Raw genomic sequence first — 16,359 nt, 5'->3', positions numbered from 1 at the left:
CCTCCCTCCTGTGCCCACCCTGCCCACCTCCTCACACAGCCAGGGTTGCCGTCACCTCTCCATTTTTGGCCCAGTCCTGGGTGACAGCATGCAGAACATTCTCCCCGGGATGGAGAGGGGAACACGTGTTGGACAGAGAGCTGGAGGGCCTCGTCTCCAAAGGCTGAGAGCCAGGGGGCTGTGCCCTCCCACCCGTTTGCCCCTGGGAGAGCTGCCTCCCTCTCACTGCCCTCTCTGCAGCCCCCTCCGACCCAGAGGAAATGCCCTGTTCACACACTCCAGTCTGGCCGGGGATCCAGCGGGTTCTAACCTGGCCTTTCTGTGATGACTATTGAAAAGAAAATGGCCCAACTCTAAAGAACTGTGGCCTGTGGATCAGCAGCCTGGGGCTCCCCTGGGAGCCTGCTGGCCATGCAGCCCTCAGGCCCCCCAGGCCTGCTGACCCAGATCCCCTGAGGCTGGCAGGCACTGTAGCATTTGAGGAGCGCTGCTCTGGACAGAGTATTAAAGGCCATGGCTGGGCTGGCAGACCCCACTTGATGACGCCAGAGCACGGGAGGCACCCCCTTCCAGGGCACTTCCGTGGGAGTTTGGTCACGGACTCCAGACACACAGGGAGAGCTCTGGAGCTGGTCTGCCGTGCAGAGCCCGGGTTTCAAGGCTGTGGAGATGGCAGACGTCCATCACTACCTTCCCCTAAAGTTCAAGAACCTGGGTAGTCTCCTGTTTCGGGGGACACCCTGCATACCCCACCTCATCTGAGTGCAGGCTGGTCCCACCCAGGGCACCGTTCCTGCCCCCCCGCTCTAGGCAGTGTGCAGACAGAAGACCCCTTCCCAGGGGGTCTGCTGAGGGCAAGGCCATAGGCCTCCTGGCTGGTGGGGGGCTCTTGGCGGTGCAGGAGGGGCCCTCAGGGAGAGGCTGGAGGTCCCTTGCGGTGGAGGCTGCCTTTGAGCCGCCCAGTAGTGGAGGATGGTGAAGGGGATGGTGCATGGCTGAGATAGATATTCTAATGGCTTGGAGAGAGGCCTGCGCAGCTCCTGCTTGGGTCACAGACAGGCAGTGTCCTTTGTCTCTTCTAGGCAGTGTGAGGGCCAGAGGGGGGCCCACGCCAGGACGTAGGCAGGGCTCCCAAGGCCAGTGGGCTGGTGGGTGGTGGGCACAGTCCAGGTGGCTGCCACTCAGCACAGGCCTGTGTCCATTTCGGGCAGCTTTCTCTGATAGCTGCATCTCCGTGATTCAGACACTGAAGAGCAGGTCAGCACACTTGCTCCCAGAATGAATGAGGCTGGGGGAGCAGGCCCTGCATGGAGGCCGCTGGCCAGAGATGGGGGTGGTAGCTGCACCCATCAGCCCATTTGTACTGTGCTCCCCCAAAGTGCTTGTGCTGCACAGCGCCCTCTCCACGCACACTACCTCATTTCCTCCACCACCAGGGGCTCGGGCTCTTTCACCTGCTCCCCCGCAGGCCACATTGGCATCCGTAGGCCACCTGGAGGCTGGGCCTTTGTGTGTCTTCTGTAAGTTGCAGAACTGTGCAGACAGCAGGGCTAGAGACCCTTCTAGCTGCCTGTCAAGGGAGACCTGCCCAGGAGCATATCTCTGTGGAACAGAGGCCACACAGTGGGGGACTCACCCAGTGCTCCCCACATGCCTCTTCCCGGCAGTTTCTGCCTGTTATTTACCGAATCTGCTTCTGTAAGCCACCCCACTTCTTCAACTCTAAACTATTAGAATGGAACATCTGTAGCTATTCCATCAAATCTGTTTTATGTTTTCTAAGACACAAAAAAGTAAATGTGTCACTGCTCAAATGAAAAATGTCTGCCCAGAACCACCTGCAGAGACCTTGTTGGTCAGCAGTGTGACACACACAGGTCAAGTTAGGGGGAAAGCCTGGCTGGTCCTAAACTTCAGGCTTTGAATGACATGCCCAAGTCACACCCCTGCGCGTGGGGTGTAACTTGGGCAGGGCACTTCAGAGAACGGTGCCTGTCTGCCCACAGAGGTAGGAGAGGCCTCCAGGTAGCCAGGTATGCGGGGCCTCGCAGCACAGCCGAGGGCTCACACTGGGCAGCTGCTGGATTTTATTTTCCTTAGCCTCGGTGCACATAAAATCTCTCCTGGCTTCTATTTGCAATTTGATTTTAAAGGTAAGAAGCCAGGGCCGGAGAAGCAAACTGACCTGTCCAAGGTCACGAGCTAGGCTAGTGGCCCAGCCAGGAGTGGCTGGAGCAGTGGCCCCCTTCCTGTTGCCCACTCCAGCGTGGCCTACGACCCCAGAAGCGGGGCCTCCCAGCTGGTCTTGCAGCTCCTTTGCTCATGAAGCCTGTGTAGAAGCTTCCTTCTTGCTGCCTGGCTACTTGCGGTCACTCAGGGCTGTGCAGAAGAATCATGGAGGCTGGGAAAGGGCACATTCCATGTGTCAAGGCACAGTGTTCAGGCCTGTTAAAGCCACAGTTCTCAGGCATGGTCATTTGTAGCTAATTATCTCGAAGATCTCAAAGCTTATGACATAATAAAAATAAAATAGGGCAGGTCTGAGGTGATCACTCTCGTTGCTTCCCGGCTGGCTCTCTGGAGCAAGATAGAGAGGAATGGGGCTACAGCCACCAAGGGGCAGCTGCCCTTGCTTTGCAAGGTGACCAGGGCTAGTACAGCTGCCTTACTGGCCAGCGTTTGTCGAGCAGCTGCTGTGTGCCGGTGCCTGCCTAAGTCTTCACCACTCAGCAACCTCACACAGTACATATGATTATTATCCCATTTTCCACATAAGTATAATGAGGCACAGAGAAGTTAAGTGATTGGTACAAGGTCACACAGTGGCAGAGCTAGAAACAGGTACTGAATATTGGGGCTTAAAAATTTCCCTGCCACATTGCTGCTGCTTTTGCCAAAATTCGGGAGGATGGCTGTGGAAGTATCACCAGATGTCCAAGACCCAAGGGTGGCCTGTCAGGTCCCACAGTCCTGCTGCCCAGAAGCACTGGCAGCCCCTCTGACAGGCTGGGAACTGGGCGAGCAGCCTCCAACCTGCTATCTGCACGAGTGGCCACTCGGGGTCGATATGGGCTGCGCAGAAGAATCTGGAAGGCCGGAAGGGCAGGTTCCACACTGCACTACCAGCTGGGAGAGTGCTTTGCCGTCCGTTGAGTGAATGTGCACAGTGGGTGGTGCCGGGTGAGGGGTGCTGTTCTTGGGCCCGCAGCCCTGAACCCCAGCGTGGCTGAGCCTGGGCACCCCACCCTGAGGGCGTACCTCCCTTTCTCCACAGCCACCTCCCCGTGCAAGATCCTCAAGTGCAACTCTGAGTTCTGGAGCGCCACTGCCGGCAGCCACTCCCTGGCCTCGGGCGACGCCCCCGAGTTCTGTGCAGCGCTGCGCACCTACGCCCTGTGCACCCGGCGCACCGCCCGCGCCTGCCGGGGCGACCTGGCCTACCACTCGGCCGCGCATGGCATAGAGGACCTCATGAGCCAGCACAACTGCACCAAGGATGGCCCCACGTCGCAGCCGCGCCTGCGCACACCCCCGCCGCCCGGGGACAGCCAGGAGCGCTCCGACAGCCCCGAGGTCTGCCACTATGAGAAGAGCTTCCACAGGCACTCGGCCGCCCCCAACTACACGCACTGCGGCCTCTTTGGGGACCCGCACCTCAGGACTTTCACAGACCGCTTCCAGACCTGCAAGGTGCAGGGCGCATGGCCACTCATCGACAACAATTACCTGAACGTGCAGGTCACCAACACACCTGTGCTGCCCGGCTCACCTGCCACAGCCACCAGCAAGGTAAGGAAGGGGGGAGGCTGGGGCACCCCGTGGGGTCACACCCAGACTCTCTGCTGTCAGGAGGGCCCAGACCCACCCCTTCTTGCACGCTGCCCAACCTAGTTCTCATTCCAGTAAATGAGCAGATTATTTAGAGAGGACTGTTGTAGAGATCCTTTGTCATGAGTTGAACCAACCCAGACCCATCCCTGCACGTTGCCTAGAGGTTGGTATTTCTCAGGATGCTGGCTGCTACTCATGAGGGGTTTGTTTGTGAAATCACATTCTGGGGTCAGAAGCCAGCATACACCCATGTTGACTTTTTCTTTAATCGGGCCTGGTAGAGCAGGATAGAGCAGGACGGCGTGACCGCCCCCAGACAGGGAAGGCAGCTTGTGAATGCGCTGTTCGGGGCAGGGGTAGGCGTTCTGGGAAGCTTAGTTTCTGCTGTGTGTGTGTGTGTGCCTGGGCGCAGGCTGGGTCCGGGGTAACTTCTTACTGCTGGTAAAGTCAGAAAGTTTAGAAACACTCTGCAGAACACCGGGTTCCAAACTTCTGGAATATTCTTTTCTTGCCCCCAAACTGTATTTTGGTAGAACTCCCGTGTTAAAACCCGATCAAAGAGAAGCTTCTCTACAGGTACCTTTCCATCGTTGCCTTCAAGGGGCTTACAGCCCAGAGGGAGCAAACCCCTGCCCTGGACAAGCGACCGGCCACCTCCTGGAGACGAACAGTCCAGCCGGGGGTCCTCGTGCAGCTGCACGTTCACAAACTAGCAGATTTTAGGAGACAGTGATTCTGCACCCACTCCCCCCTCCCCCCCAGTCAACTGACAGCATGTCTCTGGGTGGGGTCAGATGTGTGTTATTTTTTTTTAAAGCTCCCAGTGATTCGGGTGCACAGAGGGCATTGGGGACGCCAGGTAGGGGGGCTGGGCTGTGGGATGCTGCTGGGGTCAGCCAGGCCTTCGGGGTACTGTCCTCACCACACCGACACTAAGAGGCCGTGGGCACCTAGGAGGGAGGCCGTGGTGTCTGGGAACAGGGCAGATGGAATGAGTGAGGATGGAGAAGCCACTCACTGGGCCCCCAGGGGCCACCCAGGCGGCCTCTCCCTCCTTCCTTGGGCCCTGCCAGCTGGCACAGCCTGAGCCTGAGGCTCTGAGAGGCAAAACAGCCTCCTCACCAGAGTGTAGCTGCCTGGGACCCCCCGGCTAGGACTTGACCTGGCCCGCTGTGTGACTCGAGCATAGTGTGTGCCCGCTGCCGCGAGAGGCATTTCCCATCTGCAGTCCCAGAAGCCGCTGAGAGCTGGTCATCTTCTGACCCAAGGAGGCTTCAGTGTATAAGCAGCAGGACTCAAGTACTTCTCATGGGGCCACAGCAGAGGCAGCCCAGAGGTGGCCCATGACCCAGGCAGAGGGACTTCCCCATCCACCCCAGATTCCAGGAGGGTCCCCCATTTCCATCCAACCAGGGGCACCCCTCAAGGGTGGGCTGCTGTTTGGCTCTCAGACCCCAGGTGTTGGGGACACATCTGCTTCCTCAAGGCCCAGCCCCTTAAAGCCCCCTGGGGTGCCCGGGCTGGCAGCGGGTGTTTCCCTAGGGAAAGCACGTGTCAAGGCAGCATGTCGGGAGTGCCAGGCTGGCCCATGAGGGCGTTGCTGCTCCTTCCTGTCCCTCTACACCCCAAAGGAGGACAGTGAGGTAACCTGGAAGCCAGGAAAATTCCTGCCACTTCTCTCTGCTCTGGTGGCCCTCAAGTGCCCACAGAAGGTCTCCTTCTGGGCCCAAGTGCTGGGTAGGAAACAAGAGGGTCGAAACCCCACGGCTGACCTTGCAGGCCCGTGGCACCAGGCCGTGAAACCCGGTGGGCAGCAGAATTGTGGCCAGTGCTGTCTGCACTGTACCTTTTCCCCCTGCCGGCCCTCCACAGGCCTAAATCAAGGACCCAGCCACCTTCCCTGTGGCCCTTCACCTATCCTCTCCCCGGAGCCAAGAAAAATGAACAGCAGAAGCCTGAGGCTGCGGCTTCTAAACCCAGCAGCAAACACACTGTGGGAGGGAACTCCGCCCCTCTGTCCCCTGCTGGCAGGGGCACACAGGGAGGTCTGGGGGTGGGAGAAGGATGGGGACCTCAGAAGGCCTGACCTTCCTCACCCAGGGTGGTGTGGGCATCAAATTGATAACAGAGCCAAGCACAGACCTGGGAGGAACTGTGGTTCATGACCAGCAGAGCTGGGCTGCTGCCCCAGTTGGGTAGGGGTGCTGGGGAGCAGGAGCCTTTAGGCCACGTGCTGTTGGGTGCTGGAGGCTGGGACTGTGTGCCTGGGCTTAGGACCCCCAGATGCAATGCTCAGCTCTCCACTGGGCTCAGTGATGCTGCCCAAAAACACCAGAGGGATGAACCACCGGTCCATTCATTCATTCTTGTGTTTCGCTCATTCACTTGACCCATGATTTTGAGGGGGACACAGAATCACTCAGTTGGTGAACGTGCCGCTGTACAAGGACCCCAGGCTAGACTGCTGTGCTCCAGGCTCCCCGCTGGACACTGTGGCCAGCAGAACTGCCCGAGCATGGAGTTTCCAGAGGGTGCGAGGCTCTGCAGCACAGCTTGACCAACCCAGCCCTTATCTGCTGTGGGCCACCTTGACCTCGCCTGCAGGCCGAGAGCTCAGCAGCTCTCCATTACAGCTCCGTCAGCCAGGAGGCAGCACAAGGCGCTGCAGCGGTCACAGGGCCAGTGTCTGTGGCCCGGCCAGTCCCCATCGTCCCAGCAGTCTGGGAGCCTCATGGTTTCCGGGTGAGAAGCAGCAGCAGCTGGTCCCCAGCCCCTTGGTCTGCCCACACCTGGTCTCCTGGGCGCCCCTGCTCAGGTGTGTTGCTTGCCCCTTCATTGATCCAGCCAACATTTACAAACATTTCTTCTGGGCCAGCCTCCGTGCTCCACGTCCCCTTCCTCCCGGCAGCTCCCAGGCTTACAATGGCTAACAGAGACTGGGAAAGGGGTGCTCGTGGTGGGGGCAGGATGCTGAGGGCCTTGAGGGGCCCCAGTGGGGCCCAGAGCACTGGGCAAGCCTTCTGCAAGGCCTTTCAGTGCGCTTGGTCTCCAAGGACGGGAGTGGGCAGCAACAGCCTGTAGAGCCGCCCACCAGAGCCCCCTGCCAGACTCCTCTGCTGGCTGGACCCCGCTGCCTGCTCTCCCCCGCCCAGCCTCAGCCGCGGGGCTATGCCCAGGAGCCTCAGCCCATTTCCCATGGTACTGACTTAGTCCACACTGGTCCAGCCCTCAGTTCTCGAGGGCTGTGGGTGATCGAGGTGTAGTGTTTTCCAGCCCAAGCTGACATTTTAGCCAGCGTCCCACCCCCATGGGACTTCCTTCCATGCCCAGTCCCCTGCCTGCCCTGTTCCTCCACCCTGCTTTCAGCTACGCTGGTAGCACCCCATTTTACAGATGAGAAAACTGAGGCTCAGGCAGGGGAGGAGCTCTGGATCTTCCCCCTTGTCCCCCGTTGCTGGTTCCCTGCAATATCACCGTTCTGTCATGCTGCCCGATTCATGTGTGACCTCCTGGAGTGTGAGCTCCGTGAAGACGGGGCCGTAGACTTTTGGGTTTCCTTGTGTGGATACAGCCCCCAGCGCCGGGCCTGGCCTGCAGCTGGGCTGCATAAATAGCTGTTGATGGAACCCAGTTGCCCTGTGCCCAGCACAGTGGAGAGGGCCTGGGGCCCCCCTGGGAAGGGGGGGCGGCACAGACCAGGAGCAGCAGCCGCGCCCGTGGCCGTGTTGGCAGCATGCCGCCTGGCTTTCGACAGGCCCCCTTCATGCTGTTACTTGTGGTTGAGTCCCTGGCACCGGTGCCAAGAAGAGTCAAGCAGCCTGTCAGGCTTCCAGGAGGCTGTCTCCACGAGAGATGGCGGTTAGAGTGAAACCAGCCTTTCCTGTTCCAGGGGGACTGATGGCGCTTAGACAGCAGCCCCCACCCACCAGTGTCTGTGTGGCCCTGCACACCAGGCAGGGACACCAGAGTCCCTCATCCCTCCGCCCCCGCCCGCGCCGGTGGGACCACCCAGCGCCCAGACCACCGGGCCGGCCCACCTCCCGCCCCCAGCAGGCTGCCTGCCCATCAGGGAGGGTTGGATGGTGAGAAGGGAGCAGCCAGGAGGTGGCGCTGTATGGAGGGGCTGTTTTGCAGGCTTAGGACAGTAGAGTAGTGGCAGTTTTCATGCAGTTCAATGCATGGGGCTCAAGACGGATGGAGGGGCCACAGCCACTGTGGAGATCCTACAGCAAACCAAAAATGCACTGCTCTCCAGGCGGCCTGGAACCCCTGCACAGAGATGGGGAAACGGCGTGCAGTGCCCAGTGAGCTGTACACATCCAGCTCCGGGGACCCTGGTGGGGCCTCCAGCCCTCAGCTTGGCGCCCCAGCCCCTCCCCATGACCTATGATGACAGCAGATTGTGCCTCCCCACCCACCGTGCCAGTCATCTGTCAGGCCCCATGGGCACAGCACCCTGATGGCTCAGGACTTCAGGGGCTCCCAAAACGGCTTCCTTATCTTCTAAAGTCAGAAGGAAAAAGATCAACATCACCCGACCTAGACTCTGTTTGTCCTAACACCAGCGCAGGCACCAAACATAATGTTGGTTATTTTGATGGAGGAAGGGGCCCACCGAGGCCGAAGGGCCTAGAGGCCCCAGAAGTCCTAGCGCTGCCTGCCCCTCACCCTCTCCATTCTCTCTGAAGGTCCCAGGCCTCCATGCACACCCTGCCCAGTCACCCATAAATTCACAAGCGTGGGGAAACCTGCCGAGCAGTGATGAGAGAGCCAGCCCATCTCCACCTGGGCTTTTGCAACCCTGCTGGCTTGCTTAGCCTAGAACTTTCTATGGTCCCTAAGCCACCCGTGTCCAGACTTCAGGCCTCTCATAGCATCTGCTGCCAAGGCCACTCCCTTCCAGGTTCCCCCTCAGCCTCCTGTCTGTGCCCCCCGCCACCCTGGAATTGCAGCCAGACACTCCCTGGCTTGCGGCCCAGCCCCGGCCCCCGCCCTCGGCCTGAGCGAAGGGCCTTCAGCTGTACCTTGCCCCCTTCCCCATCAGGCCTGCCGCCAGCCTCCTCTCTGGGTTCTCACAGGGCAGGGCCTCAGCCCTGGGCACCTGCAGTCAGGTCAGCAAACCCTGAGCACCGCCTGGCCCTGCCTTGTACCCCAGGATCCTCCCAGGTTGCGGGCATATCCTCCAACTGCCACACCCCCACAGTGCCCAGGGGGAGAATTCACCTGAGACCAGGCCATACGTGTTGGCAGTGGCCCCCCCACCGCTTGCTGGGGCCCCTTCAGCCCGTAGACCCACTGGGGAGGTGTGGTACCCCTCACGAGCCCTGATAGTCAGCCAGCCAGCCAGCCCTTCCTCTCCTGTGTGGCAGGGATGAGAGGACAAGGCCTGGGAATGGGGCGGGGGTGGGGGGCAGTGTGGGAGTTGGGGGTGGGTTATAGCAGGGGGGTCCCAAAGGGCCTGGACACCATCTCGCCTCCATCACCCCACGTCCCTCCCTATTTTCAGGCTGTGGGTCTAGGTTCTGGCTGCCCTCAGTCCAGGGAGCTACCAGTGGTAAAACAGCCGGCACCTGGGAGCAGGGCTGGTGCTTTCCCTCCCAGTCTCACTCGTGTCTCCGACCCATCCAGTGCTCCTTGTTAGGATTGCGGCGGAAAGGCCAGCCAGAAACCTCACCCAGGATGGCGGGGTTGGGCGGGGTGGGAATCTCACTGATGCCCGGGCTGTTTGTCTCCCATCCTCCCATCCTTCTCCCGGGCCTCCTGTCCTCTAGGCTTATGACTAAAGAAGCCCAGGGGCTGGAAACCAACAGACCAATTCCAGCTCTGCCTCTTGCTGGTTGCTGTGTGACCTGGGCAAGTCACTTTGCCTCTCTGAACCCAGATTTTCTCTGTGATTCACCAGTCGTTCTCCTCCTGAGCCTCCGTCTCTTCTGTTCCACCTGCTGTTATGTCTGGCCCGTGGCCTGCCGTCCTTACGCAGGAATTCTGCCACAGGTCCACTGGCGGCATGAGACCCACGGGTACAGCTGTGGACCATATTAGTTTCCTATTGCTGGTGTAACAAACATCACAAGCTAAGTGGTTCAGACAAGCAAGTGTATTCTCTCCAAGTTCCGGAGGTGAGGTGTCTAGAAGGAGGTTTACAGGGCTGGCATCAAGGGGTCAACAGGGCCAGTCCTCCAGGGGAGAATCCATTTCCTGCCTCGGGTGGGTGCCAGCATCCCTCCGAGGGACCCCCATCACTCAAGTGTCTGCCTCCATGGAAACGTGGCCTTCACTAATGTGCTCACACCTGCCACCTCCACCTTACTGAGAACACTTGTGATTATATATAGGGCACATCCGACGTCCCCTTCGCCGTGTAAGGTGACATTCACAGCTTCCAGAGATCAGGGCCTGATGTCGTGGGGGCCGTGGCTCAGCCTACGTGTAAAGGACAACGACCTTTTATTTTAAATTAGCTCTGCTTTGCTTTTAATGGTTCTCTTCCCAATACAGTAAATGAGCTGGTTTTCTATTTAGCGTACGATCTAAAGTTGAAGTTCCCTTCCTAAGCCAACCCTTTTTAAAGTAAAAGCAAGCTGTTTTAAAGAAAGATATTCCATGCTTTATAGTGCAGGTGGCACCAGACTGTGTCCTGAATGGGGACGGAATGTCTGGGCCGCCCTGGGGGCTCCTCCCCACCCTCCGGAAAGGGCAGAGCACGGTGAGCATGGGGCGGGGCCTTCCCTGGCCGCGCGGCTGACCCCTCTCTCTGCTGCTCCCCGCAGCTCACCATCATCTTTAAGAACTTCCAGGAGTGCGTAGACCAGAAGGTGTACCAGGCCGAGATGGACGAGCTCCCGGCCGCCTTCGCCGACGGCTCCAAGAACGGCGGGGACAAGCACGGGGCCAACAGCCTCAAGATCACCGAGAAGGTGTCAGGCCAGCACGTGGAGATCCAGGCCAAGTACATCGGCACCACCATTGTGGTTCGCCAAGTGGGCCGCTACCTGACTTTCGCGGTCCGCATGCCCGAGGAGGTGGTCAACGCCGTGGAGGACCAGGACAGCCAGGGCCTCTACCTCTGCCTGCGGGGCTGCCCCCTCAACCAGCAGATCGACTTCCAGGCCTTCCGCGCCAGCCCCCAGGGCCCCCGGTGGCCAGTGGCTGCCAGCCCCACGCCCGCAGCCCCGGACACCTTCCCCTACGAGACGGCTGCAGCCAAGTGCAAGGAGAAGCTGCCCGTGGAGGATCTCTACTACCAGGCCTGCGTCTTCGACCTGCTCACCACGGGGGATGTGAACTTCACCCTGGCCGCCTATTACGCCCTGGAGGACGTCAAGATGCTCCACTCCGACAAGGACAGACTACATCTGTACGAGAGGACGCGGGAGCTCCCGGACCGGGCGGCGGCTGCAGGGCGCCCCCCGGCCTCCCGGCCCCTCGTCGGCAGCCTCTTGGTCTTCGCCCTGCTCCCTGTGTTCCTGGAAGCCCTGGCCGCATAGGCTGGCGCTGTCCCCCAGCTGTGGGCGACCGTGGAAGGGCTGGTGGCCCCGGGTGGCCCTGCACCTCGGCGGGGACCAGGAGCAGAGGCAGCCACTGGCCAGCGGGCCATGGGACAGGTGCCCAGGAGGGACAGGTGCCGAGGAGCCACCTCGGGCTGTCTGCTGGCAGGGGCGGGGCTGCCAGGGGGCCCCCACCCTCCCGGGCCTGAAGCGGTTGTGGTGACGGGAGCTGTGACATCTGTGACTGCAGAGCTACGTGCAAGGGTGCCGCTCCCCTCACCCACCCCGCAGTGTGAATGTGCACAAAACAGAGCCCCTCAGGCTGGAGCCCCATCCAGACACACTGGGAACGGGCCAAGGCCAGCCCCTCCCGCCCCTGCACTGCACTGGTCAGGCCCGCCGACTGCTGCCTGGGGGCCACCTGCGCCCGCCGCACGCGCACACACTCTTACACGAGCACACTCACACACTAAGCCACCGGGGCCGAGGCACCTGTGAGGCAGGACCCCCCGGCAGGGCCTCCTGGCGCCATGGGCCTTAGGACCCCCCTGGGGTGCTGCTCAGCATCCTTAACCAATCGATGTAACACTTCGGCCAAAAGATTGTGCCTGCCTGGTGCCTTCCTGCCCTTGGGCTCCCTGTGGGCTGAAGGAGACCACCACGGGCAGCCTGGCCGCTGCGGCCCGGCTCAACCCCGGTTACCAGGCTTCTGCCCAAGAGCCCTGAAGTCCAGGGGGCATGTGTGCTGGCACGTGCTCTGAGCAACACCACTTGTGGGCTTGGAGGCCCTCCTCTGGCCCCACACTGTCCCCCATTCCCCACTGTGCTTAGCAAGTCCAGCCCTTGTTTCTAAATGTCTGAACAGAGAACTGCCGCTGGTCTCTGTTCCTTCCTCCAGCAGAGAGCAAGAACCCCGGGCTGCGGAGGGGGGCAGGAGCCCGCGGGATAGGGCCAGCTGGCCTGGTCTCATCCTCTGCCCTCTCCTCACCTGTTGCCCCAAGCCCCCCTCCTCACGCTGGCCACTGGGGCTGCATTCTGGGGCGGGGCGGGGCCCAGGAGGCCCCTCAGCCCTGAGCGTTCCTGGAGGGCCTCCCCACTCCGGGCCCCTCCCTTAGGCCCTGGCCACACAGTCAGGAGAGGTTTAGCTCCTGCCTCCTGTCAGCCCAGCTGCCCAGCCAAGGAGAGCTGCACCCACCCGCCTCTGCTGCTGATCCAGAGAACCCTAGGGACACATGGGATGGGGCTCTGCCCCCAGAGGTGCAGCTGGGCCCCGAGGGTCAGCCTCCCTCAGCACCCCATGGTCCCGCCTGCCCCCGGCCTCCAAGGCAGCCCCTCTGCTGTTCCCCGGGGACCTCTCATACACTGGCCCGGGAGGCTCCCCGCCTCCCCCTCCAAGAGGTCTCCCTCTCTGCCAAACCGCGGGCAGGAGGCTGGGAGGGTCTCACCCGGCCCCTCCCTGCTGGTTTTTAGATGGTCCCTATGTTGGAAGTAAAAAGTGAAGCACTTTATTTTGGTTGTTTGATGGCGTTCTGCTTGGACGTGGGGACCCCTCACTGTGTCCTCGTGTCTGCGACCTGTGTGGAGCGTCACCGCGTGTACATACTGTAAATTATTTATTAATGGCTAAATTCAAGTAAAGTTTGGGGTTTTTTGTTTGTTACTTTCTCTCGGACTACATGTTGGAGTTTGCTTTCTGAACAGCCTTCGGTTCCTTCTGGGGGAAGCTGACTTTGGGGGTGGGACGTCGTCACACTTGTGTATGGTGGGGCGCAGCTAGTGAATGTGGGCAAGCACACCTGTGTAGGAGCGCCGTGGGTGTGAGAACACAATGAAGCAATATAGCAACAAAACCCCCTGCTGCCCTCAAGTTACAATGAGCTGCTTTGGGGACTTGAGGGTCCCAGCTTCCCTGGCTCAGGTGAGGCTGGACCACAGCCCCACAGACAGATGGCCCCTGGTGCGTATGGGGTGAGGCTGGGGGGGGGGCTGGCCTGATGGGATGACTCCAGCTCAGCTGCCACCCTCAATCTAGGAGCCTCAGACCTGGGACGGTAGGTGCCACCCTCCTCGGGGTTCCCTTCCTCACACACAGCCTTTTGTCCCTGTTCTTAACACCAGATGTCACGAAGCAAAACAGGAGCACCGTTCAGCCAGGCCACATGCCTAGTGGCTTCTCCACTTTCCTTACTTTGTGACTGTGGGCAAGTCACTTAACCTCTCTGAGCCTCTGTGCCTCCCTCCATAAAATGGGGAGTACCTGTCCTATCAGGTTGTTTGGAGATTCAGTGAGTGAATCCCTGTAAAACACTTAGCACAGAGCCTGGCACCGTGAGTGTCCCATGTTGACACCTCTGTATACCACAGCAAGAGGCATTGAGTGACATGGCGGGGTCAAAGGGGAAAGGGTCACACGGGCCCTGGAAGCCTGAGAGGAAGGTGAACCCAAAGGCTAGCAGGGGCTGGAAACCAGAATGCACATGTACACCAGTTCCAAACCCAGACTGGAGAGGAAGGCCAGAAATAGGGAACCCATACTGGAAAAGACAAAACACGGCTGGAACGTACCTGTGCGTCTTGCCCAGCTGCCCCAGCCGTCTGCACCGACACGCCCCACCCTCAGGAGCCGCTGGGATGGAATAATCCATGGGGAAGGCCCCGCCAAGGCAGCAGAACTTGGCCAGCGCAAAAGAACAGATTATTGGGAAGCTAGGGCACACAGGACTGGAAAAAAAAAAAAAGAACCTCGCTCAACATCAGACGAAAATGCTGTGGCACTTGCCAGGAAATATTCTTGGTTTGGAATTTGTTCAGAACCCTACATTTAACCAGCTGGAATCCTTTTCCATGCACCATGCTACTAGTTGCCCTCTTGAACATGGAAATTTGCATTTCATCATGAATACGGAGCACAGCGTCTCCAGCTAAAGGATTTCCAAGGAGCAGCTTCAGCTCCCGCTGTAGGCCTGGCGTAGAGGGACTCCTCTGTGCCGGCTTAGGTGAGGCCAGCAGCCCAGGGGCAAACCCGTTAGCACAGGAGGTGTCCTGCCTCTGAGCTCTGTCCTCACTCCCTGATGTGTGGTGAGAATGTGGGAGACCTTGTTTAGCAAACCAGAACGTGTAAGGATGGGAGGCAGGCCAGAAAAGGCGTGAAACCAAATGGATGAGGGTCCCCTGTAATGAAAGGGGCAGACCTTTGGGCAGAGACACCCCTGAGCCAGGCCTGAGTGGGGCTCCTTGCAGTAATGCCAGCAGGCCCGTGGGGCAGGGGGTGGCACTTGGGCTTGAGTGGCAGGCCAACTTTGGCGTCCAAACTGGCTCTGCCTGTCGCTGGCTGTGTGGCCTCCCTTGGATTTTTTGAGCCCTAGATTCCTTATTTGTAAAATAGAATTATGAGTACCTACCTCCCAAGGTCACTTTAGAAGTCCAATGAGCCAAGACTCATAAACTACTCTGCACGTGGGCCCTGGCACAACGCAGGGAGGCCACCAACATGGCAGTCCCTGCCTTTGCAACAACAGTGTGTGTTTGTTGCTTTATTTGAGAGCTCGTTCGTGCCTGCTTGTGCTGGGGGCGTCCAGCAGTGAATGTTAACAGGTAGCACGTCAATACCCAGATAATTACATGATCAAGCCGCCTATGAGGACCAGTCCTGAAGCAGTTTAAGGGTTGAGAGAGGCTCCCCCTGGACTGGGGGGCCAGTGGGGAGGAACCTTCATTTCTGGAGGGTCAGGGGGACCTCTGGCAGTGAGTTTGGGGCATAGCAATGCAAAGACCTGGGGCGAGCATTTTGTGCAGGGGTCCATGCGTGCAAAGGCCGGACACAGCAGCAGCCCAGAGAGCTTAAGAGGCAGCAGAGAGCAGCGTGACTGGACAGCAGTGAGTAGGTAGGTGGCTCAGGGTCCAAGGTGAGGGCAGCACGCAGCCAGAGCATGGCAGGCCTCCTGATACTTCGCTCCAGTGGCCGTAGGGAGCCAACAGCAGGCTTTGAGCATGGGAGTGAGGCCTGACTTGGGTCTTAGAGGAATCATTCCAGCTGCTCTCTAGAGCACAGAGCACCCGGGATCACCAGGGGAGAAAGGGTACTGGGTAAGCCCTGGTTCCCTGTGCTGGGCCTGGGAAGACCTCAGGAGGAGCAGCTTTGGGACACTGAAATCAAAATTTTATTTGTGACATGCTAGAGACCACATGCAGCTGGACTGTTTTTAAGTTTTAAATTTAAATGTTGTAAACTCTCCGGTTGCAAAGCCGTGGCTGGTGAGGAGACCTGCAGTGTGTCTCCTGGCTGTCAGTGAACGGGGGCTAAAGACGTCCAGAGGCCACACTCCAGAGAGAATCTTGGGAGCCCCACAGCATGGGGGGACTCAGGCCACAGGCTCAGAAAAGGACATCTGGCTCCCTGAAATGGGGTTCTACACCCAGTATCAAACTAGGCATGGATAGACGTTCTGATGCTGATGAGGAAAACGATGCTAAACTTTAAGGGAAAGTTAAGTGAATAGCAGGGAAACCTGGGAGGGGAATTAGCAACTCCCCACACAGCTACAGGCGGACATGCTGGAGCCTCAGTGGGCCAGGAGCCCCATTCCACTCCTGGCCTTGCCACTTGCTGGCTTGTGTGACCTGAAACCTGTTTCCTCATCTGCAAGCTGAAGGTGGTACGTCTACCACAGGGGTGCTTGGGAAGACGGATGCAAGAAATGAGAAGCAAGAACATAAGAGAAATCCACAGCCCCGGGCAAAGCAGAGACACCCACCGGGTGTCGGCCACCTCCCTTCTCAGGCCGCCAGGCCACACCATCTTCATGGGAGGGGGTCATGCCTGGAGCCACCCTCCATGGGGCCTGGGTGACAGGAGGCAAGATGTGATCGTTCTGGGCCCCAGCCGTGTCAGCCATGGGCGGTAATGACAGTACCTCCCTCGCGTGATTATCCTGAAGAGAAATACCTACATCTGAACATGCCCTTGAGTCTTTCAAGTGCTCTGATGATTTTCATAACAGCCCTCGCAGGCAGATGCCATTGCTCTAGTTTCTAGATGAGC

The 16,359-nt window shown here is 59.4% G+C and overlaps 1 protein-coding gene across 4 annotated transcripts in view; it reads left to right on the top strand.

Moving 5' to 3' along the window:
- Positions 1–12,990, top strand: part of RGMA (repulsive guidance molecule BMP co-receptor a) — a 39,918-nt gene extending 26,928 nt beyond the window's left edge. For all 4 annotated transcript variants that reach the window (XM_037000627.2, XM_037000628.2, XM_037000629.2 and 1 more), the window contains 2 exons: positions 3,275–3,789; positions 10,602–12,990. In XM_037000627.2, coding sequence (XP_036856522.1) covers positions 3,275–3,789; positions 10,602–11,318 — 1,232 coding nt within the window. In that variant the 3' untranslated portion in view covers positions 11,319–12,990. The remainder of the gene's footprint in view (positions 1–3,274; positions 3,790–10,601) is intronic.
- The last annotated feature ends 3,369 nt before the right edge of the window (positions 12,991–16,359 follow it).

This window comes from Manis javanica, chromosome 18 (assembly GCF_040802235.1).
Source record: "Manis javanica isolate MJ-LG chromosome 18, MJ_LKY, whole genome shotgun sequence".
In the NCBI taxonomy this organism is placed as follows: Eukaryota; Metazoa; Chordata; class Mammalia; order Pholidota; family Manidae; genus Manis; species Manis javanica.
Note: the sequence above shows the minus strand (reverse complement) of the source record. Positions and strands in the feature narration are given on the sequence as shown.